The sequence below is a fragment of the Cervus canadensis genome, chromosome 22 (assembly GCF_019320065.1).
Source record: "Cervus canadensis isolate Bull #8, Minnesota chromosome 22, ASM1932006v1, whole genome shotgun sequence".
Classification (NCBI taxonomy): Eukaryota; Metazoa; Chordata; class Mammalia; order Artiodactyla; family Cervidae; genus Cervus; species Cervus canadensis.
In genome coordinates, this window is record NC_057407.1 from 57,906,136 (window position 1) to 57,919,734 (window position 13,599).

The 13,599-nt window shown below is 45.0% G+C and overlaps 1 protein-coding gene across 2 annotated transcripts in view; it reads left to right on the forward strand.

Moving 5' to 3' along the window:
* VOPP1 (VOPP1 WW domain binding protein) overlaps positions 1-13,599 on the forward strand; it is a 146,569-nt gene that overhangs the window by 107,273 nt on the left and 25,697 nt on the right. For both annotated transcript variants that reach the window (XM_043442414.1, XM_043442416.1), the window contains exon 3: positions 10,765-10,842. In XM_043442414.1, the coding sequence (XP_043298349.1) occupies positions 10,765-10,842 (78 nt within the window). The remainder of the gene's footprint in view (positions 1-10,764; positions 10,843-13,599) is intronic.

A 13,599-nucleotide genomic window follows, 5' to 3' on the forward strand; every position in this document is an offset into this window, starting at 1 on the left:
TGGGTTCATGGGTTTATCTCTGGGTTTTCTATCTTGTTCCATTGGTCTATATTTCTGTTTTTGTGCCAGTACATTACTGTCTTGATGACCATAGCTTTGTAGTATAATCTGAAGTCAGGAAGATTGATTCCTCCAGCTCCATTCTTCTTTCTCAAGACTGCTTTGGCTATCCGGGGTCTTTTGTGTTTCCATATGAATCATGACATTTTCTGTTCTAGTTCTGTGAAAAATGCCATTGGTAATTTGATAGGGATTGCATTAAATCTGTAGATTGCATTTGGTAGTATACTCGTTTTGACAATATTGATTCTTCCTACCCAGAAACATGGAATATCTCTCCATTTGTTTATGTTGTCTTTGATTTCCTTCTTTATTGTCTTATAATTTTCTGTGTACAATTCTTTTGTCTCCTTAGGTAAGTTTATCCCTAGATATTTAATTATTTTTGTTGCAATGGTGAATGAGATTGATCCCTTAATTTCTCTTTCTGATTTTTCATTGTTAGTATATAGAAATGCAAGTGATTTCTGTGTATTGATTTTGTATCCTGCAACTTTGCTAAATTCACTGATTAGCTCTAGTAATTTTCTGATACTATCTTTAGGGTTTTCTGTGTACAGTATCACGTCATCTGCAAACAGTGAGAGCTTTGCTTCTTTTCCTATTTGGATTCCTTTTATTTCTTTTTCTTCTCTGATTGCTGTAGCTAGGACTTCCCAAGCTATATTGAATATTAGTGGTGAAAGTGGACACCCTTGTCTTGTTCCTGATCTCAGGGGGAATGCTTTCAGTTTTTCATCATTGACAATAATGTTTTCTGTAGGCTTATCATATAGGGTCTTTACTGTGTTGAGGTAGGTTCCTTCTATGCCCATTTTTTGAAGAATTTTAAGCATAAATAGGTGCTGAATTTTGTCAAAGGCTTTTTCTGCATCTATTGAGATCATCATATGGTTTTTATCTTTCAATTTGTTAATATGATGTATCACATTGATTGATTTGTGTATATTGAAGAATCATTGCATTCCTGGAATAAGCCCAACTTGATCATGGTGTATGAGCTTTTTGATGTGTTACTGAATTCTATTTGCTAAAATTTTGTTGAGGACTTTTGCATCTATGTTCATCAGTGATATTGGCCTGTAGTTTTCTTTTTCTCTGTTGTCTTTGTCTGCTTTTGGTATCAGAGTGACGGTGGTCTCATGGAACAAATTTGGAAGTGCTCCTTCCTCTGCAATTTTTTGGAAGAATTTTAGAAGGATAGGCATTAGCTCTTCTCTGAATGTTTGATAGAATTCTCCTGTGAAGTCATCTGGTCCTAGTCTTTTGTTTCTTTGGAGATTTTTGATCACAGTTTCAATTTCAATGCTTGTAATTGGTTTGTTCATAATTTCTGTTTCTTCCTGGTTCAGTCTTGGAAGATTGAACTTTTCTAAGAATCTGTCCATTTCTTCCAGGTTATCTGTTTTATTGCCATATAGTTGTTCATAATAGTCTCTTATACTCCTTTGTATTTCTGCACTGTCTATTGTAACTTCTCCTTTTTCAATTCTAATTTTGTTGACTTGATTCTTCTCTCTCTTTTTTTGATGAGTCTGGCTAAAGGTGTGTCAATTTTATCTTCTCAAAGAACTGGCTTTTAGTTGTATTAATATTTACTATTGTTTCTTTCATTTCTTTTTCACTTATTTCTGCTCAAATCTTCATGATTTCTTTTCTACTGCTAATTTTGGGGTTTTGTTATTCTTCTTTTTCCAGTTGTTTTAGGTGTAAACTTAGGTTGTCTGTTTTAATGTTTTTCTTGTTTTTTGAAGTAGGATTGTGCTGCTATAAAGTTCCCTCTTAAAACTGCTCTTGCTGCATCCGATAGGTGTTGAGTTATCATGTTTTCATTGGCATATTTTTCTAGAAATTTTTTTATTTCCCTTTTGATTTCTTCAGTAACATTTTGATTATTCAGAAACGTGTTGCTTAGTCTCCATGTGTAGTGTTTCTTATAGTCTTTTTTTTCTTGTAATTGATATCTAGTCTCACAGCATTATGGTCAGAGAAGATGCTTGATTGTGATTTTAATTTCCTTAAATTTACTGAGATTTGACTTGAGAACCAAGACGTGATCTATCCTGGAGAATGTTCCATGTGTGCTTCTTCCATGAGAAGAAGGTGTATTCTTCCTTATTTGGATAGAATGTCCTGAAGATATCAAGGAGATCCAACTCATCATTTAAGACTTGTGTTTCCTTATTAATTTTCTATTTTGATGATCTGTCCTTGGTGTGAGTGAGGTGTTAAAGTCTCCTACTATTATTGTGTTACTGTCAATTTCTCCTTTTATGTCTGTTACTGTTTGTCTTCTGTATTGAGGTGCTCCTATGTTGGGTGCATAGATATTTACAATTGTTACATCTTCCTCATGAATTGATCCCGTGATCATTATGTAGTGTCTTTCCTTATGTCTTGTAATCTTCTTTACATTAAGGCCTACTTTTGCTGATATGAGGATTGCTACTCCAGCTTTCTTTTGCTTCCCATTTGCATGGAATTTTTCCATCCTCTCACTTTCAGTCTATATGTGTCTTGAGGTCTGGAATGGGTTTCTTTAGACAACACATATATGGGTCTTGTTTTTGTATCCATTCAGCCAGTCTGTGTCTTTGGGTTGAAGCATTTAATCCATTTACATTTAAAGTAATTATTGATGTAAAAACTAGACATGGAACAACAGACTGGTTCCAAATAGGAAAAGGAGTACGTCAAGGCTGTATATTGTCACCCTGCTTATGTAACTTATATGCAGAGTACGCTGGGCTGAAGAAATGCTGGGCTGGAAGAAGCACAAACTGGAATCAAGATTGCCGGGAGAAATATCAATAACCTCAGATATGCAGATGACACCACCCTTATGGCAGAAAGTGAAGAGGAACTAAAAAGCCTCTTGATGAAAGTGAAAGAGGAGAGCGAAAAAGTTGGCTTAAAGCTCAACATTCAGAAAACTAAGATCATGGCATCTGGTCCCATCACTTCATGGCAAATAGATGGGGAAACAATGGAATCAGTGTCAGACTATTTTGGGGGGGCTCCAAAATCACTGCTAATGGTGATTGCAGCCATGAAATTAAAAGACGCTTACTCCTTGGGAGGAAAGTTATGACCAACCTAGATAGCATATTAAAAAGCAAAGACATTACTTTGCCAACAAAGGTCCATCTAGTCAAGGCTATGGTTTTTCCAGTGGTCATGTATGGATGTGAGAGTTGGACTGTGAAGAAAGCTGAGTGCCAAAGAATTGATGCTTTTGAACTGTGGTGTTGGAGAAGACTCTTGAGAGTCCCTTGGACTGCAAGGAGATCCAACCAGTCCATCCTAAAGAGATCAGTCCTGAATATTCATTGGAAGGACTGATGCTGAAGCTGAAACTCCAATACATTGGCCACCTCATGCAAAGAATTGACTCACTGGAAAAGATGCTGATGCTGGGAGGGGTTGGGGGCAGGAGGAGAAGGGGACGACAGAGAATGAGATGGCTGGATGGCATCACCAACTCGATGGACATGAGTTTGGGTAAACTCTGGGAGTTGGTAATGGACAGGGAGGCCTGGTGTGCTGCGATTCATGGGGTCACAAAGAGTCGGACACGACTGAGCGACTGAGGTTAGTTCTCTGGTAGTTTACGGTCTTGGAGTCAGTGCTCCCACTCCAAAGGCTCAGAGCTTGATCTCTGGTCAGGAACGAAGATTTCACAAGTGGTTTGTTATGGCATTAAGTGAGGTTAAAGCAAATACCCCAAAATGAGAAAGCAAAAATGAACCCCAGACAAACAGCAGTTACAAAATCAGGCAAATAATAATTAAAATAATGGAATATACATATACACCCATGAGCAAAGTGAAAGCAGTCCAACAGAAATAAAGTACAGTAGACTGACCTGGCGAACAAAGGAAATGAAACATTACGTTGACCAGTTAAGAAAAAAACTAACTTAAGCACAAACTGGAAAACAAAACTAAAGCAAGGTGCCAAGTTGGGAATAAAGCAATGAAAACAAAACTAACAAATATGTTGAGAGGAAAGAAAATAAAGAAAGGAAAAAAAAATAGATATGTAAAGTTAAACAGAGGTAGATGAAGAAGATTTATATACATTAAAGATTAACTGAAACTGGAAAAGAACAGTAGGAAAGGCAAACAAAAGAATAAATGTAGAAAAATACAGTAGATTTTAAAAAATTAAAATTCTAAGAGAAAAGAAAAAAACCAAAAGAATAAAGAAAAAAGTAAAACTCCACAGAACTGCAAAAGCCCAGTGTAGAGGCAGAGGTTTATAACAACATTAGAAAATGTGACTGAATATACACATATACATATACACCCACAAGCAAAATCAAAACAGTCCAACAAAAATAAAGTACAGTAGATTGACCCAGTGAACAAAAGAAACAAAAAATTATATCTACCAGAACAAAACTAATTAAAGCACAAACTGAAATAGAAAACTAAAGCAAGGTGTCAATTGGGGGATAAAGCAATGAAAATAAAACTAGCAAATATGTTGACAGGAAAGCAGAGAAAGTAAAGAAAGAATAGGTATGCAGAGTTAGAGGTAGATAAAGAAGACTTATGTATGTTAAAGATTAACTTCAAGGGGAAAAGAACAGTAGGGAAAGCAAACAAAGAAATAAATGTAGAAAAAATAATAATAGGTTTAAAAAATTAAAAGAAAAGAAAAGAGGAAACTCCACAGAACTGCAAAAGCCCAACTAAGCGGCAGAGGTTTATGACAACAATAAAAAATATGACTGAGAAAAAAAGCTCAAAAGCTTAGTTGGATTTCTTGCCAATAAAATTGACAACTACAACAGAGGAGGGAAAAAGGAGGAAAAAATCCAACAGCATCTACAGAACAAGTCAAAATAAGAATAATAAATGTTTTTCTTGAGTCACTGCTCTCAGAGTCCTTTCCCTCACTCACCTCCCTAGGATGCCCTCCAACTCTGTGCTGGTCTCTGGACCTGCTGTGGGGGCAGCTCAGATTCGAATCTGGTCCTGCTCCTGTGTGTTCTTGCCTCCAGTGTCCACAGCTATCAGAGCTAGAGCGTTTTCTTTTGTGGGAGCTCTCAATGGCCTTTTATCTATTCCATGGACGCAGGGTCTGCTTAGTTGATCACGTGGTTTTAATCTGCAGCTTGTACAGATGGTCTTTTGGGTCTTCTTCCTTAGCCACACTGCCCCTGGGTTTCAATTGTGGTTTTATTTCCACCTCTCCATGAGAGTCGACCATTGGGGTTTGCTCCTGAGGCTGCCCTGGAGGACTAGGGTCTGCCCCAGTGAGGGCCAGGCGTGGAGGTGGTGCAGCTGCTTGGCTTGCAGGGACCCTGGCGGCGCCAAGTGTGCAGGGACACAGACTGCCTCCGCTGCAGGAGTCATGGCCCTGTCAGTCTTTTTTTGAGCCTCTTGTAGCTGGCGATCAGAAGGCCTCCGTGGCCAGTCTGTCTCCATAGCTCCGCCCCTTCAGGCACTTAGAGGTCCTTCTCTGTTGCTTGGGTGCGTCAGGCAGTTAAAGGGGCAGCCTGGGTGGGGTCCTACTCTGGAGTTCAGGGCATCCGTCACTGAAAGAAGCACGCTGGCTGGTATCCTAGTCTGATTCAGTGCATCAGGCATTTGATGGGCCAGCCTCTCTATTGTTCAGCTGCTGATGCTGGCCTGTGGGAAGAGAGAGACTATGGTGTGACTCAGCAGTATTGCCTTGCTTTCATGGCTGCCTGGCCTTCCTCCACCAGCATTTCCCACCACGATCTCCTTCCTCGCATCCCCTTGATCCATCTGTCTGCAGTCAACAGCAGGCCTTGCCCTGGGATTGCTCCACATTCCCTAAACTCCAGCTCCCAGCGCTGCACTTCCAGGAGATCAGCATTCCTGTCCAGGGTATGTATGGCTGCAGCAAGGACTGTCTGATTCTCATTCCATTTAGGCTGCCACAGATCAGCTGTTTCACCCTCAACCTTAAATGTTTCTCCTGTGACTCAGACAGTTGCCCCACTGTAGGGATCGGACCCCCTGCTTCAATTCCCCTACCCACTGTGGGCAGGTCCAGTCCTACTAACAGTCCTGTTTGTCCCCCTAGTTCCTTCGTCCCTCCGAGTTTTGAGTGGTTCTATATATTCTTTTCCACGGGTCAGGTCCTCCTGTCCACTCTCCGCTGGTGTTCTGCATGCACTTCTGTGTCTGAAGGTGTGTTCCTGATGTATCCGTGGAGAGAGATGTACTCCACGTCCACCTACTCCTCCGCCATCTTTTTCCCTCCTAAATTTTTATTCTCATATCTGCTTTCCTCCTTTGTACCAAGTCACGGTCACCAGACAGGTTACCCTTCAGCCCTCACTGTGCCCAGAGCTGGGCAGCTCTAGTTACAGTCAGGAGTCAAGCTAATTCTGCGGGAAACATCTTGATGGTTAAGGTGGTAGAACAGTGGGAAAGAAGGTGTTCTGAGCTTGGAAGATCACAGTCTCCCTGCTCCTAAGCTGCAGGTGTCTGCTGTCTGTGTCCTCCATCCTGGGCAGCCACCTCCCACCCTCATTCAGAGGTTGTCCATAGTAGGCAGATGAGCAGGGGTATCTCGACCTGACAGAACTCTCCACGGGAGTTCTAGAATGTGATCATTTCAGGACATCAAGTTGAATTAGGAGCAGCGTCAGTGTCACCCAGACAGACGTCATAGGGGACCAGACTTAGCCCAGCACCATTAACAGCAGGAAGTGATCTCCTAGTCAGGAGACTTGGGCCTGCAGCTGCCCAGCACCTACCAGGAGGATGAAAGAATCCCTTCTGGACACAACAGAAACAAACCTGTTCACTTTTGACCTGGGGCTTCCACAACAGTAGGTTTGAAGCAATGTGTGTATCTATGCGGCTGTATGTGACCATAACCTAAGTTTCACAAAGCATTCCTTTTGTGGGATGCCCTCTGATTTTTAAAAAATTGAGCTTTACCTTTGTAAAATACATGATGTTACAACCCAATAACTTGATTTCGTAATCCACTAGTGGGTCACAATATCTGAAAACACTGTTCTGTTGTATCATATTGTGGGAACTTTGGTAGTTCTTTCCAAATCAGCACTTCACTTTTACCCAGTGTCTCATCTTCCTGTGTTAGTTCTGTCTCTATGATTACATTATCTGCTGATTGTAGAGAGTTCTTGGCATGGAATGGTACAGGCACTTTGGTCAATATGCAGTTCCACATTAAAGCACGCACCCCCTCAGGTATTATTAAAGAGTGGTTGCTGAATTTCTGTTTGTAACTCCATCACAGGGATCTCCCGCCACTTGCCCAAGGAGTCTGCTTCCTTCACCTTGTCTGTTACCATCTGCTGAATTTCCACCTTTGCCTCCTGTTTCTTCTGGGCTTGGTTTGCTCTTTGGGAAACTTTCAGCCTTAATCTGTGCCATATTAAACTTCGCCTTCCCCTCTATACCTTCTCAACCCCTTTTACTTTCTTAGGCATCCTGCCACTGCCTTGCCTCTCAGGCCTTTCCAGTTGGTTTATTTGCATGAGTAAATGGTTGTGGAGTCTTACACAGTCACTGTTCATGAGCATGATCACGACACACCATCGTGGTGATGACTTGGTCCAAGCAGAGGAGTAGGAAAATCAAGGGGCATCCAAGAAGGTAGCCCTTTGGTGACAAAAGGCTCAGTGTCACTGCAGAGGCAGTGTCTGTGCAAAACACCTTCCTGAAATATTTGCCAAATCCTTTCTTGGCTTCAGCAGACAGTGGCCTGGGCTGAGAGGAGGTGTGACATCCCCAGCACCTTGTTACCTGAGCTTATTTCAAACATGGAGTTGATAATATTTAACTTGCATGTTAAATAAGACAGTTGTGAAGTACAGACCTGGCATCTCGAGTGTAAGACATGACCAAAGCGTATAACCTTTGTTCTCGTTTGTGTAAGTTCTCTTGCTCAGTCGTAAGTCACTGCTGAGGGCGCAGATTGAAACCATTTGTGCTTATTGTCTTACAGTTCCTATAGATCACAAGTCTGGACGCAGCATTGGTGTGTCCTTTGCTCTGGGTATCACAAAGCTGAAACCAAGGGGTGGCTGGGTTGTGCTCTCTTGGGAGCTTGGGTCCTCTTGTAAATTCATTCAGTTGTTGACAGGGTTCATATTGTAGGACTGAAGTCCCAGTTTCCTTGCTGGTCGGCTGGGGGTCGCATTCAGCTCTTGGAGACCACCCTTAGTCCTAGCTCTCTTTTTCAAAGCCACAGAGGGCCCCCTGGTCTGCTACTGCTGTCTTATATAACATACCACCTTATGTAATGTTTCATAATCATGGGAGTGACCATCCCATCATAGTCACAGGACCTGCCACACTCAGGGGAGGAGGTCATGCAGTCCGTGCACTCTAGGGGGGGGCGGCATCTTGGGGCTGTCTTTGAACTCTCTCTACCACATCATCACATTTATCTTCGGATCTAACTTAGTTGCTCAGGACTCTTGTCTTTGCAAATTTGTGGTCAGAAACAGTCCCATCTCTGTGTTTACTATTAGTTGTCTGAACTCCACATACTCTGGAAGGCAGAAGCCCTTTATCTCCCTTGAGTGCGCCACCCTACACACACACACACACACACCCAAGGAGTCACTGGATGGTACTGTGTGTGGTGTCATCAGATGATGGACACACACACACACACACACACACACACACACACACACACACCCCCAAGGAGTCACTGTGGATGGCACTGTGTGTGGTGTCAGCAGATGATGGACACACACACACACCACACACACACCACACACACACACACACCCAAGGAGTCACTGGATGGCGCTGTGTGTGGTGTCAGCAGATGATGCTGTCCGTGCAGGGCCGGTGCAACGCTGGCCTGGTCCCTGGCTGCCCTGCCCCCGCGTTCCCTTTTGTCTTCCACGCTCTGCTCAGCCTCCTCTCCACACTGCAGCTGGAGGGCTGGCAGCCCTGGGGCCAGGATCCTCTCCGAGCCCTGAGGCCCTTGTGCGGTTCGCAGCCAGGCTGGATGTCTGCCTGGTCTGTGTTCAGATGTCAGCCTGTCACTGAGTCATCCTTGAGTACCTGGTTTGACGTTGTATCACCCACCACTCCTTCCCCACTGCTTTCAACCTGCCGGCTTCTACTTTAGTTCTCACCGTGTGGAACTTACTGCCATCTAACCCCATTCATGTTTTTCGTGCCTGTTGTTTGTCCCCTCCTTCTAGAAAGAAAGCTTCTGCATGTCTCTCTGTTAGGGTTTTATGGCTCCCCCCAGATGCAGCACAGGCTGAGTTCAGAGTGGCAGCTCGGTGACTGTTGCGGATGCTTGGGTTGTGAGAACTGGTCGTGCTTTTTAGCACACATTTTGGTGCTCTACTAGCTGTTGGTTGCGTAAAACAAGCTAGGCAGATTTTAGCTTATGCTCCAGCATATAGGAGCATCCCATCAAAATCAAGAATTTCAGCCAGTAGACAAAAGTTCATGTTCGTGGACTATAGGAGGAATGGGCATATGGGTGTGTGTGAGATGGCAGTGGTTTGGTGGGGGTCTCTCTGCCCAGTTTGTCCTCGAAATGACAAAGGATATAGCAGTGATTGGGTGCTGAGTGTTTAAAGAGCTCGAGGCCCCAGGAGCCAGACAGGGAGAAGCAGCACTAGAGCTCAGATGTGTGGAGTTCCATTATAACTCATAATGCTCCATCTTAGCTAATATTTTATAGGGAGCTATTTTCTACATGTTCTTCTACATAAAACAAATCAATTTGTACTGGAATTACCTGAAAATTCAGTGTCCAAAGTCTTGGATCAAATTGTGTATTTCTCCCAACTACTCTTTTTTTTTAAGAAGAAAATTGGCAGGAACTTGATAGATCCTAATTCTGTGATCATTTAATATTATTGAGAAACAGCCTTACCCCTCAACACACACCCAACCCACTACCACTTGGACTGAAGTTGCTGAAAGTGTGTCTGTAAAAGCCCAAATGCAGAAGCTTTCATAGCTTCTCTCTTTTCTTAAAGAAAGCTGGGCTGGGGAAGAGTGGGGATGTTGGAGGAGTCCAGGCTGACCCCTGGGAACCTTGGCCCTGCACTGGGCCTGTCCTTGGAGAGTGAGGGCCTTGCTCAGAGAGGAAGGGCACTGAGCAACATGAGTGCGGCATCGAGGGGGCAGGACAGGTGTGAGCAGCCGTGGCCCTCGTCAGCAGTTTAGGTGAGGGTGAGGCCTTCAGACTCAAGGCAGTGCTGTCAGGAGGCCCTGCCCTCCCTCGCCTTTTGCTTACGGGGAAACTGAGGCTCATAGATGTTGAGTAACTTGCTAGCAGTCTTGCAGCTGCTAAGTGACAAGACCAGGACTAAACCGCAGAACTTGTCCCGCTTCATCACCTCTGCACTTAAGCTCGCTGGCCTTGTTGATGCAGGTGCCTGTCTTCTGACATGGACAGCACTGCCCAGCGCCTGCAGCCTGCGATGCTCCCCTCTGGTTTCACGCAGGTCTTTCCTCATCCAGTCACAGGGCCTCCGCAGAAGGAAACCACTGTGATTCTGCCCACGGGGATGTGTAGCAAACAGATGCTTTGGATGACACTGTCCCCTCTCAGTGCCTTCTGTTTGGGCCGCCACAGCTCTGCTAGTTTCATAAAATGCGGCGGTGGCAGTTGTGTCCTTCACCCTGAGATCTGCCTGGACCCCCCAGTTGGCCCAGCCCTTCTCCTGCGGGAAGCTGACAGCCTGTGCCCTCTCTCCCACAGATGCCGCCCCTACGAGGACTGCTGTGGCTCCAGATGCTGTGTGCGGGCCCTCTCGATACAGAGGCTGTGGTACTTTTGGTAGGTCACGACTCTTCCAGGTCTCGGGTGCTCCCCCCTTCCCCAGGGCTCTGCCCAGTCAGTCTGTCACAGCCAAGGTGACGCCGCCTCCACCGGAGGTCGTGGTCTCCTGGTGGCCTATCAAGAAAGCAGGTATGTTTGGGCTGGCTTTGTTTCAAGTGCTTCTGCTCACAGAGTTTGCAGAAAGCTCATCCCCGTCTCCTCAGGCTTGTGGCTGGGAAAGAAGAGTTATTCTTTGGGAAGCTGGACTGCACAGCAGCTTCATCCTTCAGCAGCTCCTCCACCAATGTCTGAAATGGATTGAGGCTGCCTGTCTTAATCAGAGAATCAGCAGATCTTGCTATAAGGTTTCTGCTGCCTGGAATCTTCCATATTCACATTGTGTCAGCTGAGTCCTAACTTTCAAGACAGCCTGCTTCCTTATCCATCTTCCAGCTCTACTGGAGGAACTTGAAAGAGCTGTCCAGCATCTGTAAGACTGTAGCTCAGGAGAGAATAAGGGATAAAGCTGACAGAGTCCTGAAGGATGGTGCAGAGTTTCCAGTAAGGAGAGGAACCTCCTGTGAGTTGCTGTCCTCAGAGGATGCCTGTAAGGAATGCCTTTGGACATAAGGAATGTCTGAAGACAGGCCTTTGCTGACCCCATGGCAGGAGCCACTTGGCTTTTTTGTGAGATTTTGCTATTGGCCTCCTGACGACTGTTCCTAATGTTTGGTTATGGAAACCAGCACCATCGAGGACACCACATGCCGTGCTTTCTGTCACGGGAGAGCCTCTTCATTTTCACCATCACTGCCTCCTTGCTGGACCTTGGCCGTCTGGGGGCTGGACTCACCTGTCACATGGGGCCCTGAACGGTGCCAGGCTGTCACTAGCCTCTCCCCACCTCCTAGCTGCGAGCACCTCAAACTGTAATAGCAGGAGAAATCTTTTAGCCTGAGACTTTTGGAATGTAAGCAGCTCTGGCATTTCAGAGCTTTGCCTGGCTTCACCCACGTGTTCCCTCAGAACTTGTGGCTAAGGGTCCCGTAAGGGATCAACAGTGCTTCACATTGGCCTGGAGCACCAGACAAATGATGATGAGGCTGTGGAAGTGCTCCCAAGAGGAGAAAACTTGTCAAAGTTTAGGTCTTATGTGATTAGAAAGAAGGCAAAGTTGAGAGTCCAGGAGAACTCTGTGGGCCTGGCTGCCAGAGCAGCTTCTGTTGACCTTTCCTGGAAACGTCCTCTGAACTGGTAGCTGGTGCTTCCAGGTTGTTGGCCCGTGTCCCTTGTCAGGGTCAGGGCACCTCAGCAAGCCAGTGGGTCCCTACACAGAGGCATCTCATGAGCGCCGTGAAAGGAGGGCAGGTCTCCAAGCTCTGGATGGCAGATGCCAGAAGGTTTGGTCTAGTTCTTTGGGTTGAGATTCTGATACCAGCTTCTAAACCAGGGAAAATGCTGGCTTGAAACTCAGCATTCAGAAAACAAAGATCTTGACATCTGCTCCTATCACTTCATGGCAAATAGATGGGGAAACAATGGAAGCAGTGACAGACTTTATTTTCTTGGGCTCCAAAATCACTGCAGATGGTGACTGCAGCCATGAAATTAAAAGATGCTTGCTCCTTGGAAGAAAAGCTATGACAAACCTAGACAGTGTATTAAAGAGCAGAGACATCACTTTGCCAACAAAGGTCTGTATAATCAAAGCTATGGTTTTTCCAGTAGTCATGTACAGATGTGAGAGTTGAACCATAAAGAAAGCTGAGTGCTGAAGAATTGATGCTTTCGAAGAGTGGTGCTGGAGAAGACTCTTGAGAGTCTCTTAGACAGCAAGAAGATCAAATCAGTCAATCATAAAGGAAGTCAACACTGAATATTCATTGGAAGGACTGATGCTAAGGCCAAAGCTCCAATACTTTTGCCACCTCATGCAAAGAGCCAGCTCGCTGAAAAAGACCCTAATGCTGGGAAGGATTGAGGGCAGGAGGAGAAGGGGGTGACAAGGGATGGTATGGTTGAATGGCATCACCAATTCAATGGACATTAGTTTGAGCAAAGTCTGGGAGGTAGTTCACTGTTTCCTTCAGGACAGGGAGGCCTGTCATGCTGCAGTCCATAGGGACACAGTTGAGCAAATGAACAACAACAAAACCGGGGATACAGCCAGAGAACACTTTGAGATGCAAGCCCCAGCTGAAGTCTGAGGACACTTGGTTTTCGCTCCATGCACTCCTTCTCTCAGTAACGTGTCTGTTATGTACCAGGGTCCTATGGAGAGGCCCTATGGCAGCTGGGCTTCTGAAACAGATCTCTAAACACATGGAGAGTTTTAAGCCAATGTTCTGGAAACAAAGCACGCAACTTCTGATGGCAGAAAAGTTGGGGAAAGCTGCATGGCTTCTGTCTGGATCTCAGAGAAGAGGGCCCTCCTTGCAAAAGGGACCTGCACATTTCAGGGGCAGGACCTTAAGAATGGACCTGGTGAGAGAGGGATGATGGGGAGCTGGTGTTGGGGGGAGGTTTGAGGGGAGATGTAGGAGGTTGGGAGGAGGGAGCTGGGCATGGAGCAAATGGAGGGCTGTTCTCCAACCTGGCTCCACTTGACTTTGGAGGATTTGGGGTTCCTTAGCATAGCACAGAGGTTTTGGCAGAGAATGTGTTTGGAATTCAGCTCTAACATCTTAAGTAATCCTTACCTAGGGTAGTCTAATGCAGGCCCCAGGAGTAGGAACGGTGTCTAGTTGGCAAGCACACTGGGACAGAGTGCAGTCT